This window comes from Branchiostoma lanceolatum, chromosome 1 (assembly GCF_035083965.1).
Source record: "Branchiostoma lanceolatum isolate klBraLanc5 chromosome 1, klBraLanc5.hap2, whole genome shotgun sequence".
NCBI classification, from domain to species: Eukaryota; Metazoa; Chordata; class Leptocardii; order Amphioxiformes; family Branchiostomatidae; genus Branchiostoma; species Branchiostoma lanceolatum.
In genome coordinates, this window is record NC_089722.1 from 28,449,744 (window position 1) to 28,464,673 (window position 14,930).

At 42.8% G+C, this 14,930-nt stretch overlaps 2 protein-coding genes across 2 annotated transcripts; one reads left to right on the forward strand and one right to left on the reverse strand.

The window, feature by feature from the left end:
- Positions 1-4,919: 4,919 nt before the first annotated feature.
- LOC136446763 (uncharacterized) lies at positions 4,920-8,286 on the forward strand. The gene is made up of 2 exons (XM_066445314.1): positions 4,920-5,871; positions 6,944-8,286. The coding sequence occupies exons 1-2, from the start codon at positions 5,334-5,336 to the stop codon at positions 7,717-7,719; spliced, it is 1,314 nt and encodes a 437-aa protein (XP_066301411.1). The 5' UTR covers positions 4,920-5,333; the 3' UTR covers positions 7,720-8,286.
- Positions 8,287-9,614: 1,328 nt separating this feature from the next.
- LOC136446771 (transmembrane protein 17B-like) lies at positions 9,615-14,874 on the reverse strand. Its single transcript, XM_066445327.1, has 4 exons — positions 14,740-14,874; positions 13,840-13,946; positions 12,986-13,099; positions 9,615-10,474 (listed from the first exon to the last, which is right to left on the reverse strand). Exons 1-4 carry the CDS (start codon positions 14,858-14,860, stop codon positions 10,205-10,207), a joined length of 612 nt encoding a protein of 203 aa, XP_066301424.1. The 5' UTR covers positions 14,861-14,874; the 3' UTR covers positions 9,615-10,204.
- Positions 14,875-14,930: the final 56 nt, after the last annotated feature.

Here is a 14,930-nt window from a genome sequence, read left to right on the forward strand (position 1 = left end):
AATAGATGAAGTCATACTGATAGAGGTCAAGTGAGGTCATGTAGTCAGTGCATTTAGAACTGTAGAAAAACAGAGTGCACTACCAAGATATTTGCTGTAATGTGATTGGTTAAGCCACCTAGGGCATCTTGCACTAATGGCCTATAAAAGCCAGAACACACTGTACTTGTGCTCATTCGAGCCTTGATCCTTGAGAAAGCCACACACAGGCGAAACATGTCGGTGTGGGCTCGAATAAAGTTCTAAACGGGAACTATACGCGGCTACAGCCTCTTTCTGAAGATGTGGTGTGAGTGTGTACGGTTGGTTTGAGGTTGCCCACTACTACTGCCTATTGAATTTCCACATTGGAGTCGACTTCGCCGGTGAATCGCTCTGGAGCTCCGGACCCAGAGGAGATCCTGTACACCAGCCCAAGAACCTTCATCAAGAGAAGAAGCTGGAAGAACATCCGCCGCCAGAAGAGCACAAGCAGACTGCCCCACCATCACAGTCCAAGACTGCTACAGCGAGAGAAGAGAGTCTGAAGACGCCGCCACTGTTGCCCAAAGCCTGCAGCGCAGATACGCCAGAGCTTCCTACGACGCCAGCGCCAGAGACAGCCGTTGCAAAGGCAGAGACAGGCTAGAAGCTACACGGACTCTATTCTTTGTTTACATGTATTGACCTTTGTGACAATTGTAATTGTTCTAGAACAATAGATGAAGTCATACTGATAGAGGTCAAGTGAGGTCATGTAGTCAGTGCATTTAGAACTGTAGAAAAACAGAGTGCACTACCAAGATATTTGCTGTAATGTGATTGGTTAAGCCACCTAGGGCATCTTGCACTAATGGCCTATAAAAGCCAGAACACACTGTACTTGTGCTCATTCGAGCCTTGATCCTTGAGAAAGCCACACACAGGCGAAACATGTCGGTGTGGGCTCGAATAAAGTTCTAAACGGGAACTATACGCGGCTACAGCCTCTTTCTGAAGATGTGGTGTGAGTGTGTACGGTTGGTTTGAGGTTGCCCACTACTACTGCCTATTGAATTTCCACATTGGAGTCGACTTCGCCGGTGAATCGCTCTGGAGCTCCGGACCCAGAGGAGATCCTGTACACCAGCCCAAGAACCTTCATCAAGAGAAGAAGCTGGAAGAACATCCGCCGCCAGAAGAGCACAAGCAGACTGCCCCACCATCACAGTCCAAGACTGCTACAGCGAGAGAAGAGAGTCTGAAGACGCCGCCACTGTTGCCCAAAGCCTGCAGCGCAGATACGCCAGAGCTTCCTACGACGCCAGCGCCAGAGACAGCCGTTGCAAAGGCAGAGACAGGCTAGAAGCTACACGGACTCTATTCTTTGTTTACATGTATTGACCTTTGTGACAATTGTAATTGTTCTAGAACAATAGATGAAGTCATACTGATAGAGGTCAAGTGAGGTCATGTAGTCAGTGCATTTAGAACTGTAGAAAAACAGAGTGCACTACCAAGATATTTGCTGTAATGTGATTGGTTAAGCCACCTAGGGCATCTTGCACTAATGGCCTATAAAAGCCAGAACACACTGTACTTGTGCTCATTCGAGCCTTGATCCTTGAGAAAGCCACACACAGGCGAAACATGTCGGTGTGGGCTCGAATAAAGTTCTAAACGGGAACTATACGCGGCTACAGCCTCTTTCTGAAGATGTGGTGTGAGTGTGTACGGTTGGTTTGAGGTTGCCCACTACTACTGCCTATTATCATTAGGTATTGTGGTTATACGTAACGTTAACTACGTACGTACGTAGACTGTGGGGTCTGATATATGTTATCAGACGTTCAGCGTTATACGTAAGACTATCCCTACCTTTCAAACAACTTGAGCCTCCAAATTTCCCCGCTTCTTGCGACTGCGTTGAACCTACTGCATGTGTAGCCGAAGTTTAACACGTCATAGTGGTCCAGGACGAGCGAGCGGAGAACCTGTTCCACTGTTTCATCTGCGAGAGAATTTATCGTCGCACCGGCCGCCATCTTGTATGTTTATGTGGACTGTTCCATTTAGTTCGGTTTTGAGGGAGAGAAAGTTTACGAATTTGAGTAAAAGTTGGGCAGATCAATGGAAGAGCGTGGTTTGCTTGAGTACATGCAAGAGAAATACACACTACAAGTCACAATAAACTCAAAAGCATTGAATATTTGGAAGCATAGTCTTCATTGCATACGTATATACATGTACGTCACCACTGGATCGACAATATTGAATATGAAAATATTAGGCGTTTCAGATGTCATTCCAACATCTTTCACCAGTGATGGATGATAGATGTTTACCTAAGATCTATGAAACATAGCGACATGCATTCATTTTTGTTTATTTAGAACACAAATATGTACGTCGCTATGTTCCGTACGTCTTAGGTAAACATTTATTAATCCGTCACTGATGAAAGATGTTGGAAGGACATCTGAAACGTCTAATACATGTATATTCATATAAAGATAATTCAAACTCTACACAACTGGATACAATTCGGAGATTTAATTCCGGACATTTCGAGTGACATCCATGAACCACTCTTCTTCAGCGTCACTAAAATGATTTTTTTCTTATTTCGTTTTATTTATTTTAGTGATGGATGTCACTAGAAACGTCCGGAACGATCTCCGAATTTTATCCAGTCGTAGAGTTTGAATTGTCTTTATATATTGTTTACCCGGATGTCTAACCTTCATAAACGTATGTGATATATTGATATTGTAATCCAGTGGTATAGATTGAATCTAATTATATTCTTCAATTTCCTGGATGACTAATATTCACATACGTACAACATGTCTTATATAGGCGAACCCGCGGGGGTTTGAAAACTAGTGGTGCCACCTTATGCTTCAGTCCCATTTCCAATCCGGGGCCCGGACGGGCTGTTTACTAAAACGAAAAATAAATAAAAAAACATATCAAGAAAATATACAATATATGGTTAGGAGTAATTATTTTACATTTTGTGTCTTTTGTTGCCTTTTATATCATATCTTTCGTTCCAACAAGACCCCACTTGAAGCTGCCCGGCCGGGCCCCGGATTGGAAATCGGACCGAAGCCAGTACTCTGTGCAAAGCAAACTCCGCTGTCAGGGGCTGTAATCGTTAATGCGTCCCCGCCAGACGTTGGGCCGGCCACTATAGCGCGATTCAATCAGGCTAGTTTAACCTCTACCAGCTGGCTCCGTGGATCGCTGAAAGAATAGTAGAAATCGGCCAAATAGAGAGTGGATAGTATGCAGCTAGGCGATATACAGTCGACGTCGGCCAATGGCCGAACTACTACTATTTTTCCAGCGATCCGCGAAGCCTGGTAGTCTATCAGACTAGTGCCACCTGTGGGGGGAGGTTCGAATCAGAGCTTGGTTGTGTTTATCTCATTGGACTGCGCTAAATTGCGCCAGACATCCGCAAGGTGGCGCTAACTGCCAGTCAGCGCCAATCGGCGCAAATCCTCAAATTACGAATTTCTTTTTTAGTTAACAAGAAAAATCGAAATTGGCAAACTTTGATGAATGAACAAAATGGCCCGAACGGTGAACACCCTTTTATCACTGCAGTTATTTTTTTGATAAATTGTACATTGGTTTTTGATTAAGTGCCACCGATTCCAACAAATTTAACTTTTATTGAAACTGATCATGAGAATGTGATATTCCGAGCGTGGCCATTTGTTTGCATTGGCTCATAATCATCTAAGCTTTACCAAGTTTACGGAAGTGCATCGCACGTCAGTATGACCGCAAGGTTGGTGCAAATTCCTAGTGCAATTTGGTGCGGCCTAGTGAGATACCCGCGTAAGGAGTCCAGGCAGGTTATTATTGGCGTCTTGCTGCTAAAACTAGTCAGTGGATATCCGAATAAAGTATGAAAATTTATTCTTTTCAAATCTCCGAGCAGATCAATCGGTGGCAAAGTAGTATCAAAATGGTACTGGTTGGCCTTTTGATACTGCCTTGCCACCGATAGACCTGCTTGGAGATTTTTCCACATCGTTAACGCACGTGTGGTATCACAGGCATATACGCAGCGGTTGACACCGTGCCTGAGCGCACGGTGTTTGCAATGCCCGCCAATGGTAAAACACAAAGTACCGAATATAACAATATGCATGGTGTTCAGATCACTGCAGCAGCTGAGCACAGTGAACTAATACTACTCTAACAGGCCCCAGAGGTGGTTGGAAAGAGTAGAAATTGACCAAATAGACAGATTAACCGGCCGGTGAGTACAGTACAGTAGTAGTAAGTAGTACTATACTCCCGGCCGGCTAACTCCTCTGGCATGTTATCTGTCTATTTGGCAAATTTCTACTCTTTACAGCCACATCTGGCAGAGGCTAACTTAAACGACTTCCAGACCATTAACGTCACGGAGGGGAAAGGGACCGTGGGTGTCCTGGAAACTGCACGGCCTGTGTCTCTGTGAGGATGAGAAACTGCACGCCGGCGAGAATAACACCTCGATCAGCCATGTGCACACATTTTAGGACCCGTTCACTTCACACTTATGTATACGTATGTTCAAATCCGTATGAGTTGCGTGTCGACATATTTTTCGTTTTGCGGGGAATAAGTTGTTTTCTACTTTGACACCGGTGACCGTTGTGTAGCCTGGTTATCGAACCGAAAAAAATACTTCTTCGCGATCGGTCGCAAACTCATCCTAAGAAAACAAGTGTTAATACGCAACTCATACGAACTTGAATATACGCACAAATGTGAACGGGCGTTAAATGTTAGGAACACACTTACCGTATTGAATGAAACGGTCAATTCACTCATCAATCCATGTCCGTTTTCATTTTATTTCAGTCTCATCTTAGAGCACTTTCTGCCGCGGCTAGTCGAAACCGTCGTGATCAGTACGAACTTTCATTGCCAAAATTTTGAAATTAAATTTGTTCCTTTATTTGTATTCTTAGTTTCAGTTTCAAATGTGTACCAGTTTCATTGACGTCGACATGACGTGTTTGATGAGGTATCCATGGTTACTTCACATGTTCAGACAGCTGAGTCGGGAGGAAGTTTAAAACAGAGACGTGGCAATGCCCTGAACTTGCCGGTCAGCTTCTTCAAACTGCAGCATTGGCACCTTTTTTCCAGCTGTAACTAGACTGTGCGCATGCGGCGTATGTAATTCACGTTAATAAAGCAACACATGACAAAGCAGGGTGCAGAACATTTTGAGATGCACACGGCCCGTTTTGCACACGGTACACACGGTCTCATGATCAAAATCTTCTACTTCAAACGGATAAAAAGGGCAATCGGAGGGGATCATCGCTTCAGTCTGCTCTGCTGCATCGTGTGGAAACGAAATGGAGGCAACGCTGAGTATCATTCTTCTTCTCGCAGCTTGTCTTAGCGTCAGAGCAGCGCCACGCTTCCTCGGGAGCTCCGCCAACGAGACGCATGAGTGGTCCAGCAACGAAGCCCGAGACTTCAACCCATGGGCTGCAGATCTGATCGAGGCAGCCGATGCTTCAGACCCGCAGACCTACCAGCTCCGGCATACTCTAACCATGGGCGGCACACGGTACGCCATCCTCACAAAGCTGAAGGAAGACGGCAGTTTGGAACATCAAGCCGCCAAAGCATCGAAGAGCAGTCTCGAGAGCAAGCCCCTAGACCGTCAACCTGACGACTACTCATCGACGGTAAGCCCCTTGGCGGAAGCGAGCAAACAACTTCTCATAAAGGAACTCGGGGATGGCATCCAGTACATGGACGAGGAGGCCAGTCTGAACGAGACCCGGCGGGGCCCCGTGTACGACTGCGCTTTCAAGGTCTGGAACGACTCCTCCACGGCGGACAACGACAAGGTGGTCTACAGGGTGCTGCCGTGCAGACCTTCAGGTGAGTGTGTTGGGTTTATAGCCTGGAATCCAGGCTATTGGGTTTAACCTTATAGGCAAGGCTCCACATGCACGTACACGGGACTGAAGGCGCCTTGGTTCTAACATGGACCTCAACATGCAGAAAGACTTGATCATGACATACTGCCATCTTCATGTGTGTAACAATTTGTATGTTTCTACTACTACTCGGCAAGTATGCAGGCAGGGCTACTACTAGTATTGATGGTGCCTTGTGCACTGCCAGTAGTCACTTACCACAGATGTCGACAGAGCAAGGACATTCAATATAGTAGGTCAGAGTGATGTATGTGAGTAAAGTTTAGTACCTATAGTTGCATTGGTCTGGTGTAGGTTCTGTTCTTTTGAGATGGCGGTAGTGAAAGTGTGTGTGTGCATTCCAGATTGAAAACCTTTACGGCTACAACTACAACGCTATCAGAGCCCTACACATACAGTTTGTTGAATCAACACGCATAAGAAACAGAGTACAGCACACTATGGGAAATGTTCCGTAGCAGACCTTAGCGTGGTTCAATTTCCCTGATACCGTTTTCTGTCCATGTGCGAACACAGGAAATGTTAAATCTGAAAAGACATATGGTCAGGCTACCCAAGTGACTTCTGTCGATCGGACTTGTTCTAATCATTAGCCTCCTTTGCATGCTTTCTGGCCGGCGGCGGCGGCGTTTTTTTTTTTTTTGGGAGCGCTGATTTGTGATGTTCAACATATCGGGGCCAGATTCTTTTGCTGGAGAAATCAAAATTACCGGCAAAAGAATCTGGCCCCGATATGTTGAAAACTCGTGAAACAGAGCTCCCCCGGAATATGAACGCCGGCGCCGACCGAAAGAAGGCTACTCGTTAATTCTACTCATGTTGCAGCGGACACTAGCCTGAATTCAATCAAGCTCCTGTAACCGCTTGCCGCCCTGTAACCGCATAGCCGGGGAGGGGACAGAAATCCCCGGACAGCAGGAGTTTGCGTTATACAGACTAGCCTATTGCAATATTGTTTTTTTTTATAAAAAAAAAGATCTAAAAAAAAACTTGCGTCTTTCATTCCATTACAGGAAGGCACAACCTGGCTTCTGATGACAACGAAGAGTACATGACCTGCAAGTTCACTATGGACCAAACCCTACGTCAAGCAGTACTGCAGAAAGCGGAACTCTACCTCCCCTGGTTAAACAACAACAAACCTCCTCCCAACGCCAGAAGCACTACACAGATGAATCTCACCGGCCACGACGACGACTGGACGGCGCAGAACGGAAACCCCACGGAGAGATCCAGCGACGACGCCTCCGAATTCTCGAGCAATCCTACGGACGAAGCCAGTAGCACTGAAACCTTTAAAGATGACAACAGCCAGTTTGTACACAAGGACGCCGACGAAGATCAACGGGCCCCGCCAAAGGCACAACCACCTGTCAACAACTGTGTGAAAGAAAGATCGACAGCCAACGACGATGTCCACCGAAAAGCCTCATCTGTAGATGACTCCCCAACGAACAAAGTCGTCCGCGTCGAGATGTTCCGGCCGCATCGAAAGGTACCCATCCAGTTTGACGCTCAAGCAACGGATGGCCACTGTGGCCGCGCCGTGGACGCGCTGAAGATGGTTCAACGGTGGCAGAGGCGTCCATTCGACCCATCCAGCATAAAAATCCGCCTGCCAATGGAATGCGGTAAGACGGAGAACTGTATCAACGAACATTGTCTTTCTCCTGTTTACCTTCTGATCGCTTATACAGAAAAAGTTGGCCATTTGGAACCAGTAACCATGACGCCTGAAGTAATGAAGGGCTTTCTTGACATCATTTTAAGGCAAAGTGTGTCGGGCTGATCATACTGCGCCTGCATGAAGTACCAATAAGGATCTACTGTATGTACCTTTGTAACTACACGATGGAATGACAAAACCCTATAAAATGTATAATACAACGATAAGAAGCCATCACTTACATGTAACAGGCTCTGACTGCCATTGCATTAGCTACCAAAATCACAGGTTTGCTGCTGGGTAGGTTGATGGAACATATATTATAATATATATATATTAGTCAAGTCCAATGCAATTGTATATATCTAGGACTTCTAATACATAGTGCCTTGTTCCCAACCCGTTTTTCTAAACTATTGACACGTGGACTCAGACATACGTCCATTTAATAGACTTAGTACTTTTCAGATCGCCTTTTTTCATTCTATTGACTGGTGGACTGAAAGGTCCACTTAATTAAGCATTGCTTGTACAAACGCATATGTTGCCGTGAAGACAGCTGTAGTAACTTGCCTATAATTTGAAAGAGAGACAATGTAACATGCAACATTTGGACCAACTTCTGTCGGGCACAGTGCACCATAAATGTTATGATTTTGTTGCTTAAGTTGAGTTGTCACAAATACAATGCTGCTTGAAATGTTCGTTATTTGAAGAATACATATCCAAGATGTATAAAACTCTTGAAGTCTTCTTGTCTTTTTTTCAAGTGTCTGAAGCTAGCATACATTAGCTACCCAAGCTGTGACAGGAAATAGTGAGGTGATGGTGCCAATGAAACTTTCCCTCTCATGTCAGCTAGACTACATAATTATAATGCAACCAAACTTCCTCTAGAACCACAAGACCCAACGTAATATGACTTTGTCACATATTCCCACCCAACAAATGCAAAAATGGTACACATGAGAAAGAGACACACAAGATTAACAGTTACTGGTCAATAGCAACACTGCAAGCTGGTCTTGTGCCTAGGGTTGTTGACTTAGTGTTCTGGGTTCGAATCCATAGCCGGTCCTAATGTTGTGCCCTTAGAAAAGGCATTTAAAACCTATTTCCTGACAAGTAAGATGAGCCCCTACTTTAGGTTAGGGATGTAAAACCGGAGGCCGTGTTTGAGGATAGCCACACCTCAATCACGTTTAAGATCCCATCACACATATCGAAAAGAGTAGGAGTCCATCCCGGTTTGAGTGGATCAAACCTTACAGTCCAGTCTTACTGAGCTTATACTTACTGTACAAAACTGGTCCATCATGCCTGAAGGTGGTTTACCATTTGTGCAAAACAAACAAACATTTACATTTGATTTACATGGCTTCATATTAATAATCATAGAATGTTGGGATTTACTATGACTTAACAAATCTGTAAAAAATTCAATAAGAGGAACCATTTGATAGAGAAATTCTGCTAAAATGATTAGCAAAAGGCTATAACTGAAAATAAAAAAGGCTAATGTTTGAGGGGAGCACACTTAATAATAATGGTTTTTATTGGTCAGAAATTACCTGTGCAATGGCAGCCTTTTTAGTGCTGAATTGGTGCAGGGTTTACAATCACATAATACACACATGGGCAACAGATACATATTTGCTCCACACTTGCAATTTGTGGAACCGTCGCAAGGGTCTGGGTGGCTGCCATTCGGTGCCACCAGGTGACCTCAATATGACCTTCCCCAACCAAAGTCAGGTGCCCATTCACTCCTGAGTGAAGTGAGGAAAGTCCTGCAAAGTGCCTTTCCCAAGGGCACAAGATCGGTGACATGACAGGATTCGAACCCGGGACCACTTGACTCGTTACATGACTCTTATCTACAAGAGTGGGCACACCCTGATTGTGTAGTTCAAACCAATAAGTCCATTTTACACAGCTGGTTCTTTCAAAAGTACAAGTGTTTTGGCCATGCTATACAAACAGGACAAACACAAAATATTCACTCAGACTCATTATACCAAATTATTCTGTCAAGTCATTTCATTCTTTAAATTTAATGCCTTACAAGGACAAGATCAAATTACACAGTCATGTATCTGTATATACAAAGTGGAAACAGAATACGTGTATCCCAGACATGTAAGACTAAGATACAACAATAGTCACATAAGAAAGGGGAGCTATACAACAGATAGAATTCTTTTTATCTGGCAATATTTACAAAAAAAGCTCTTGTACTCCATGGAGGTTTAGTCCTACCATATCAAAGATACGCCAAAAATAGTTACTCAAGCAACTGGATAAAATCTTGAAACAGTCAGACGTTTCAGACAGCATTCGCTATCTTGCGTCAGTGACTATGGAAAGATCTGGCAGAACTAGGTTTTATACCGAAACTCTGAATAGATATGTTAATGAAGTGAAGACAATTTCAGAAGGTTCAAAATTTTATCCAGTTGCTTGAGTAACTATTTTTGACATATCTTATTGCCTGGATGTCTAACCTTCATCAACATATCGAAGATGTTTATTAGCAACAGTAGCTAACCTAGGAAAGCAACAAGACATCACTCTAAGAGGGAAACATGCGTATGTACATCTATTGATCTCAAGCGTCAGAGGTCCATCTTGTCTGTCCATCATCCAAATACTGTAAGTCATCAAACTGTCTGAGATGGAATTTGGTAACTTGGTGACTGCTCATCACTTTGATGGCGAAGTAGCCACAGACGACCTCGAAGGAAACAAAGATCGTCATGACGATGTGGATGGCCCGTTCCAACGGTAGGATCACGGTGGCCTCGTTGAAGAGTATGAAGAAGCTGAGAGGAAACTGGAGGACAATGGTGAGCAGCCAAAACCCAGCCAGCTCTGGAATCTGTTAGACAACAAACAAATGGTTTCTAACAACAAACACAAAACAGCAAAACAGCCCCGCCCACCCCATCAAAACGTACAAATGCAAAATTAAAACATAAGAATGCAAATATTTGACGGACGTGCAGTCACTCTCTCATTGGTCGAACCGCTATTAAATTGTGATGGACAGTTCTCACCACACAACGACATCGTATCTTTGCTCCTTTAATGTCGATATGTATAGTGTTATTGAAACTTACTATGTGTAGGAAGGACTAGAAATTGGAGTTTTCTGATTCAATTTTTGAGCCACATAAAATGCTAGATGGATGCCTTTTATACTGACTGTATATAATTTTGCATGTGTAGTTTTCAAATTGGAAGTAAAAATTACGCCACAATGCAATTATAGATGTAACTGAAAAAATAAGATTTTTAGCACTCATATAAATCTGAACCTGAACCTCTGGACCTGAATCCAGACCTCAACCTGAACCTGAGCTTAGGCACATAGCACTACTCATAAAAGTTATCTGTGAACAGCTTAATCATGTTGGTAGTAATGGTATGTCATTGAAGAATGGGATTCTTTTTAATATACAGTTGTATAAACAACAATTTTGGATCCATCAGCCATGTCTGGGACAGCATTTTCACTGCGGTATCGGCTTTATGATTATCGTTCATCACTTATGAGCCATTTGGTGAAAGGATCTATTCTCAATATTCAGTGAATTCTATTAGTTTTATTGTTCTTAATCATGCCACACACTTGTCCTCCAGAGTCAGTGAGTTCTTCACATTTCTCGCAGACTTCGCTTATTCATCAGCCTCACTTGACAGTCTGTGTAACCGTCAGCAGTCTCTACACAACTAGATTTGCAGATCAGCAGGTACTTTTGGAACAGTGAGTTCACAAAACACATGTGCTATGCCACATTTTGCCAAATACAAATAAACACAGATGAAATGACACGTACATGTATATGAAGACAAGCCAAAAACTCAAAAACTGTTTGGATCCGTGTTGCCATGGACATGGCAAACACAAAGGGATAAGAAGAATTACTTTTTCTGACGTGGAACCCGGCATAACACTTTGAGTAATGGATGTCATGTTCAACCTAAACATTTGAAAATAATCTCAGGCAGAGACTAAACAAAAGATCATGTTCATCATGCTTGGCTATAAATGAAAAACACAGACAAAGAGCAAACATCCAAAATGCACTGATGTTTTACTCTATGTTTGCCAAGGTAGATAAACCTTACAGACAGTTGATAAGAGTAGTCAGCATGAAAATATGTTTTGATGATTTAGAATTTCAGACAGAAGCAAATGTATCACTAATAATATCCTGTTGAGTCTAGACATCACAGCCTTCAACTTGTCAGACATCCATGAAATAGTTTAATTTAGGAAACGACTTCCACATTTGTATAATCTTCCACAGTTGCATAATCTATGCAAGTTGTGAATAATATGTACACCTTTTAGTTAAGCCCCCCCCCCCCCCCTTACTGGACCCGTGGCACGCTGGCGTCGTCGCTGCGGCCGATCTAATTGACAAAGCACTCAACGAATGTCATTGACAAAAAACGAATCTTTTTAAGCTTTGTGTGTTTTGTTGTCTTTTTGGTCATACTTGTACATTTTGAATGATATTCCCATTATAAAGTCAAGGGTAACACAAATCTAGTTTAGGACGCAGCGACACCACCAGGGTGCCACGGGTCCATTGAGAGGGGGGCTTAACATATGCCACAAGTATGAATTGCATATCGTTTACCACTTTTTCAAAAAATATGCAAGTTAGGCCCTTATTTGCATAATTGGTGTCTGGTAATCTGCCATCAAAATCAAGACCATAACATGCCTAGGTCTAAAGATACAAAAACCAGAGGTTCTGCTGCAGTACCAAGGTCACACACCAGGGGCCCAAAATCAACCTTGACCTTTGTCTTGCCAACACCTACCCACATGCCAAATACACGTATCATCACTACTAGTATCCATCCAAAGTTTCTTGAGTTATGCTGACAACAAATGTCTGGAAACACAGACAGAACCAAAACAATTTATATATTTATCCATTTTTCATGGAGGTAAAAACCCAACCAGGGTAATTGACCAATTCTCATACTGTTAGATTGCAGAGTACTAGTAGTGAGTTCTTCACATTTGACACAGTTTCTCTCAGACTTCACTAACTCATTAGTCTCACTTGACAATCTGTGTAAACAACGTCAGCAGTCTCTACACAGCTGGCTTTAATTTGCAGACTACCGGTAACACATATTCTTGGAGTTGGAATAAACACTGTCTGGAAAAGGTGTGTCATTGGCAAGCTATGGAGTACACACGCCTTTAGCCAGCCAACTCACTGTGAGTTGGCTGGCTATAGGCATGTGTACTCCATAGCTTGCCAACACCTCTGGCAAAATCGTGGACAATTTCTGCCATTATTTTCATCCCACAAAGAAGGTCTGGTGGAGACTACCTGCATGTACATTTAGAAAGAAGGCCTACCTTTTCTTGCAGGTTTCCCAGATAGCCTAAGTACAGCCTTACAATCTCCACTACCACCATCACCACATACACCGTCACTGTGATGAACTTGTAGAACTCATCCAATGATGAAAACTGGAGGAAAATATTCATACTATAAGTAATGGAGCTAACATCACTAAGAGAGAGAACAGACTTAATTAAAGTTAATGGCATACATGTATGCAGTAGGGTCTTTTAGACATGATGATTTTTGATTTTGTATAATATGATAGTGGAAGATACTTGAGATAATCCAATTCTAAGCAGTTACTTGCAAGATTAGCAACTGTCCCAGAATAAAACATTGCAAATGGTAGGTCTGTATAAGTGACACAACAATGCAGCAACATGGTAGTTAAATTGATATTGGGGTATATATTTGTAAATTCAAAAGTAAAAATTCATATAAAAACATCTAAAGCTTAAGCTTGTTACTTAGGTAGTCCTTATCACTAAATCTGGTCTTATGCTGTACACTGGTTAGATACTGTACTGATAGGTCTTTAATGATGAAATTATTCTATGCACTTTGATTGAAATATTGAAATCACTAAGGTGTTAACCTTTATAGTACAATGCTAAACTTTCTTCCAACACCTTAATAACATGTGCCTTTACAATTGCTGATGTCAGGTATCTGTAAAGTCACATGTCAATAAGGTCGCGTGTCTGTAACTCTCGCAAGTTTACGTTCAGAAGTGACTGGTTAATATTGATCGTGAAGAAGGCACTGTGGTCTTTGAAAATTTGACTGTAGTGTTGGAAGAAAGCTTAAAGCATTGTGCTATGATTACTACCAACACAGATGAGGTTCCATGATAATTTGAGTTTACCTTTAGTTGCAACAGCACAATGGCAGTGACGAGCCAGAAGGGGAAGTAACAGACGTTGAAGTACAGGGCCATCTGCAGTGGCAGGTTGGAGACCAGCTCATTTCCAACTTTAGGGAAGAAAATACCAAAATATCAGTTAGCCTTAGAAGCTATCCTTGTTAGATTTTGCTGCATCTGTATCTGTATTAGTGTATAGCCGACATAACTGTCCTTTGGCGTAACACGTACACCAGCTTCACAGGGAATCCTGGCAACGCTTAGTGGAAAATTTAAGAGGACCGACATCCAATCAATCAATCAACCGCAGGCATCAGGGCAAATTCAGGAGAACCGGCAAAATCTAACAGTACATTATTTTGTTCTTGTATACGTTTTTGGGTACAAGTTCCTTTGTAACACGTACTCGCCGGGCGTCTGGTAGGTAGGCTGCGAACACACCCACAAGACTGGACGCTCACACATCAGTTGTGATTTTTGGGCTATCTGGAGTTCGACTTTCTGATATGAAGATTTATCAATAATGCTTAATGATGAATCCAGGACAACAAACAACATGAATAAAGCTCGCTATGCCTTACGGAAAAAGGTATAACAGACCCTCATAAAATTCATATGCGATGATGTTGTGATTCGTAGGAAATTTATAATTATAGTTACTTTGAAATGTACACATAAGCCACTACTGTGACTCACATCAGCAAATTTTGGTGTTTTGATATTTACACAAATCATTTGCCTGAACTCGCATATGGACATAGGACAGTGACCCTCCCGTTATGTTTCCCCATGAAAGATTTTCATTGACAGGCGCATCTTCCGGGTAGCGTCCAACTAACTTTACTTCAGAAAATGATTATTTTGTTTCCATGTAGGACCATAGTCTTCATTTGGATCACCTACTGGACTTAAGCTGGTGGTGCTCTCGCCCTTCCCTAGCCGCCCGTGCCGCAGGAAAGGCGAACTCGGCAAAAGAAGTGAGTTTTTGTCGCAACTGTGGTGGCAACTGTCCGGCCGCCATCATGGAATCTTCGAAATGAACTGCAAAGAAATGTAAAACGGTACAAGATTAACAAATCATGGATAAATCTTGT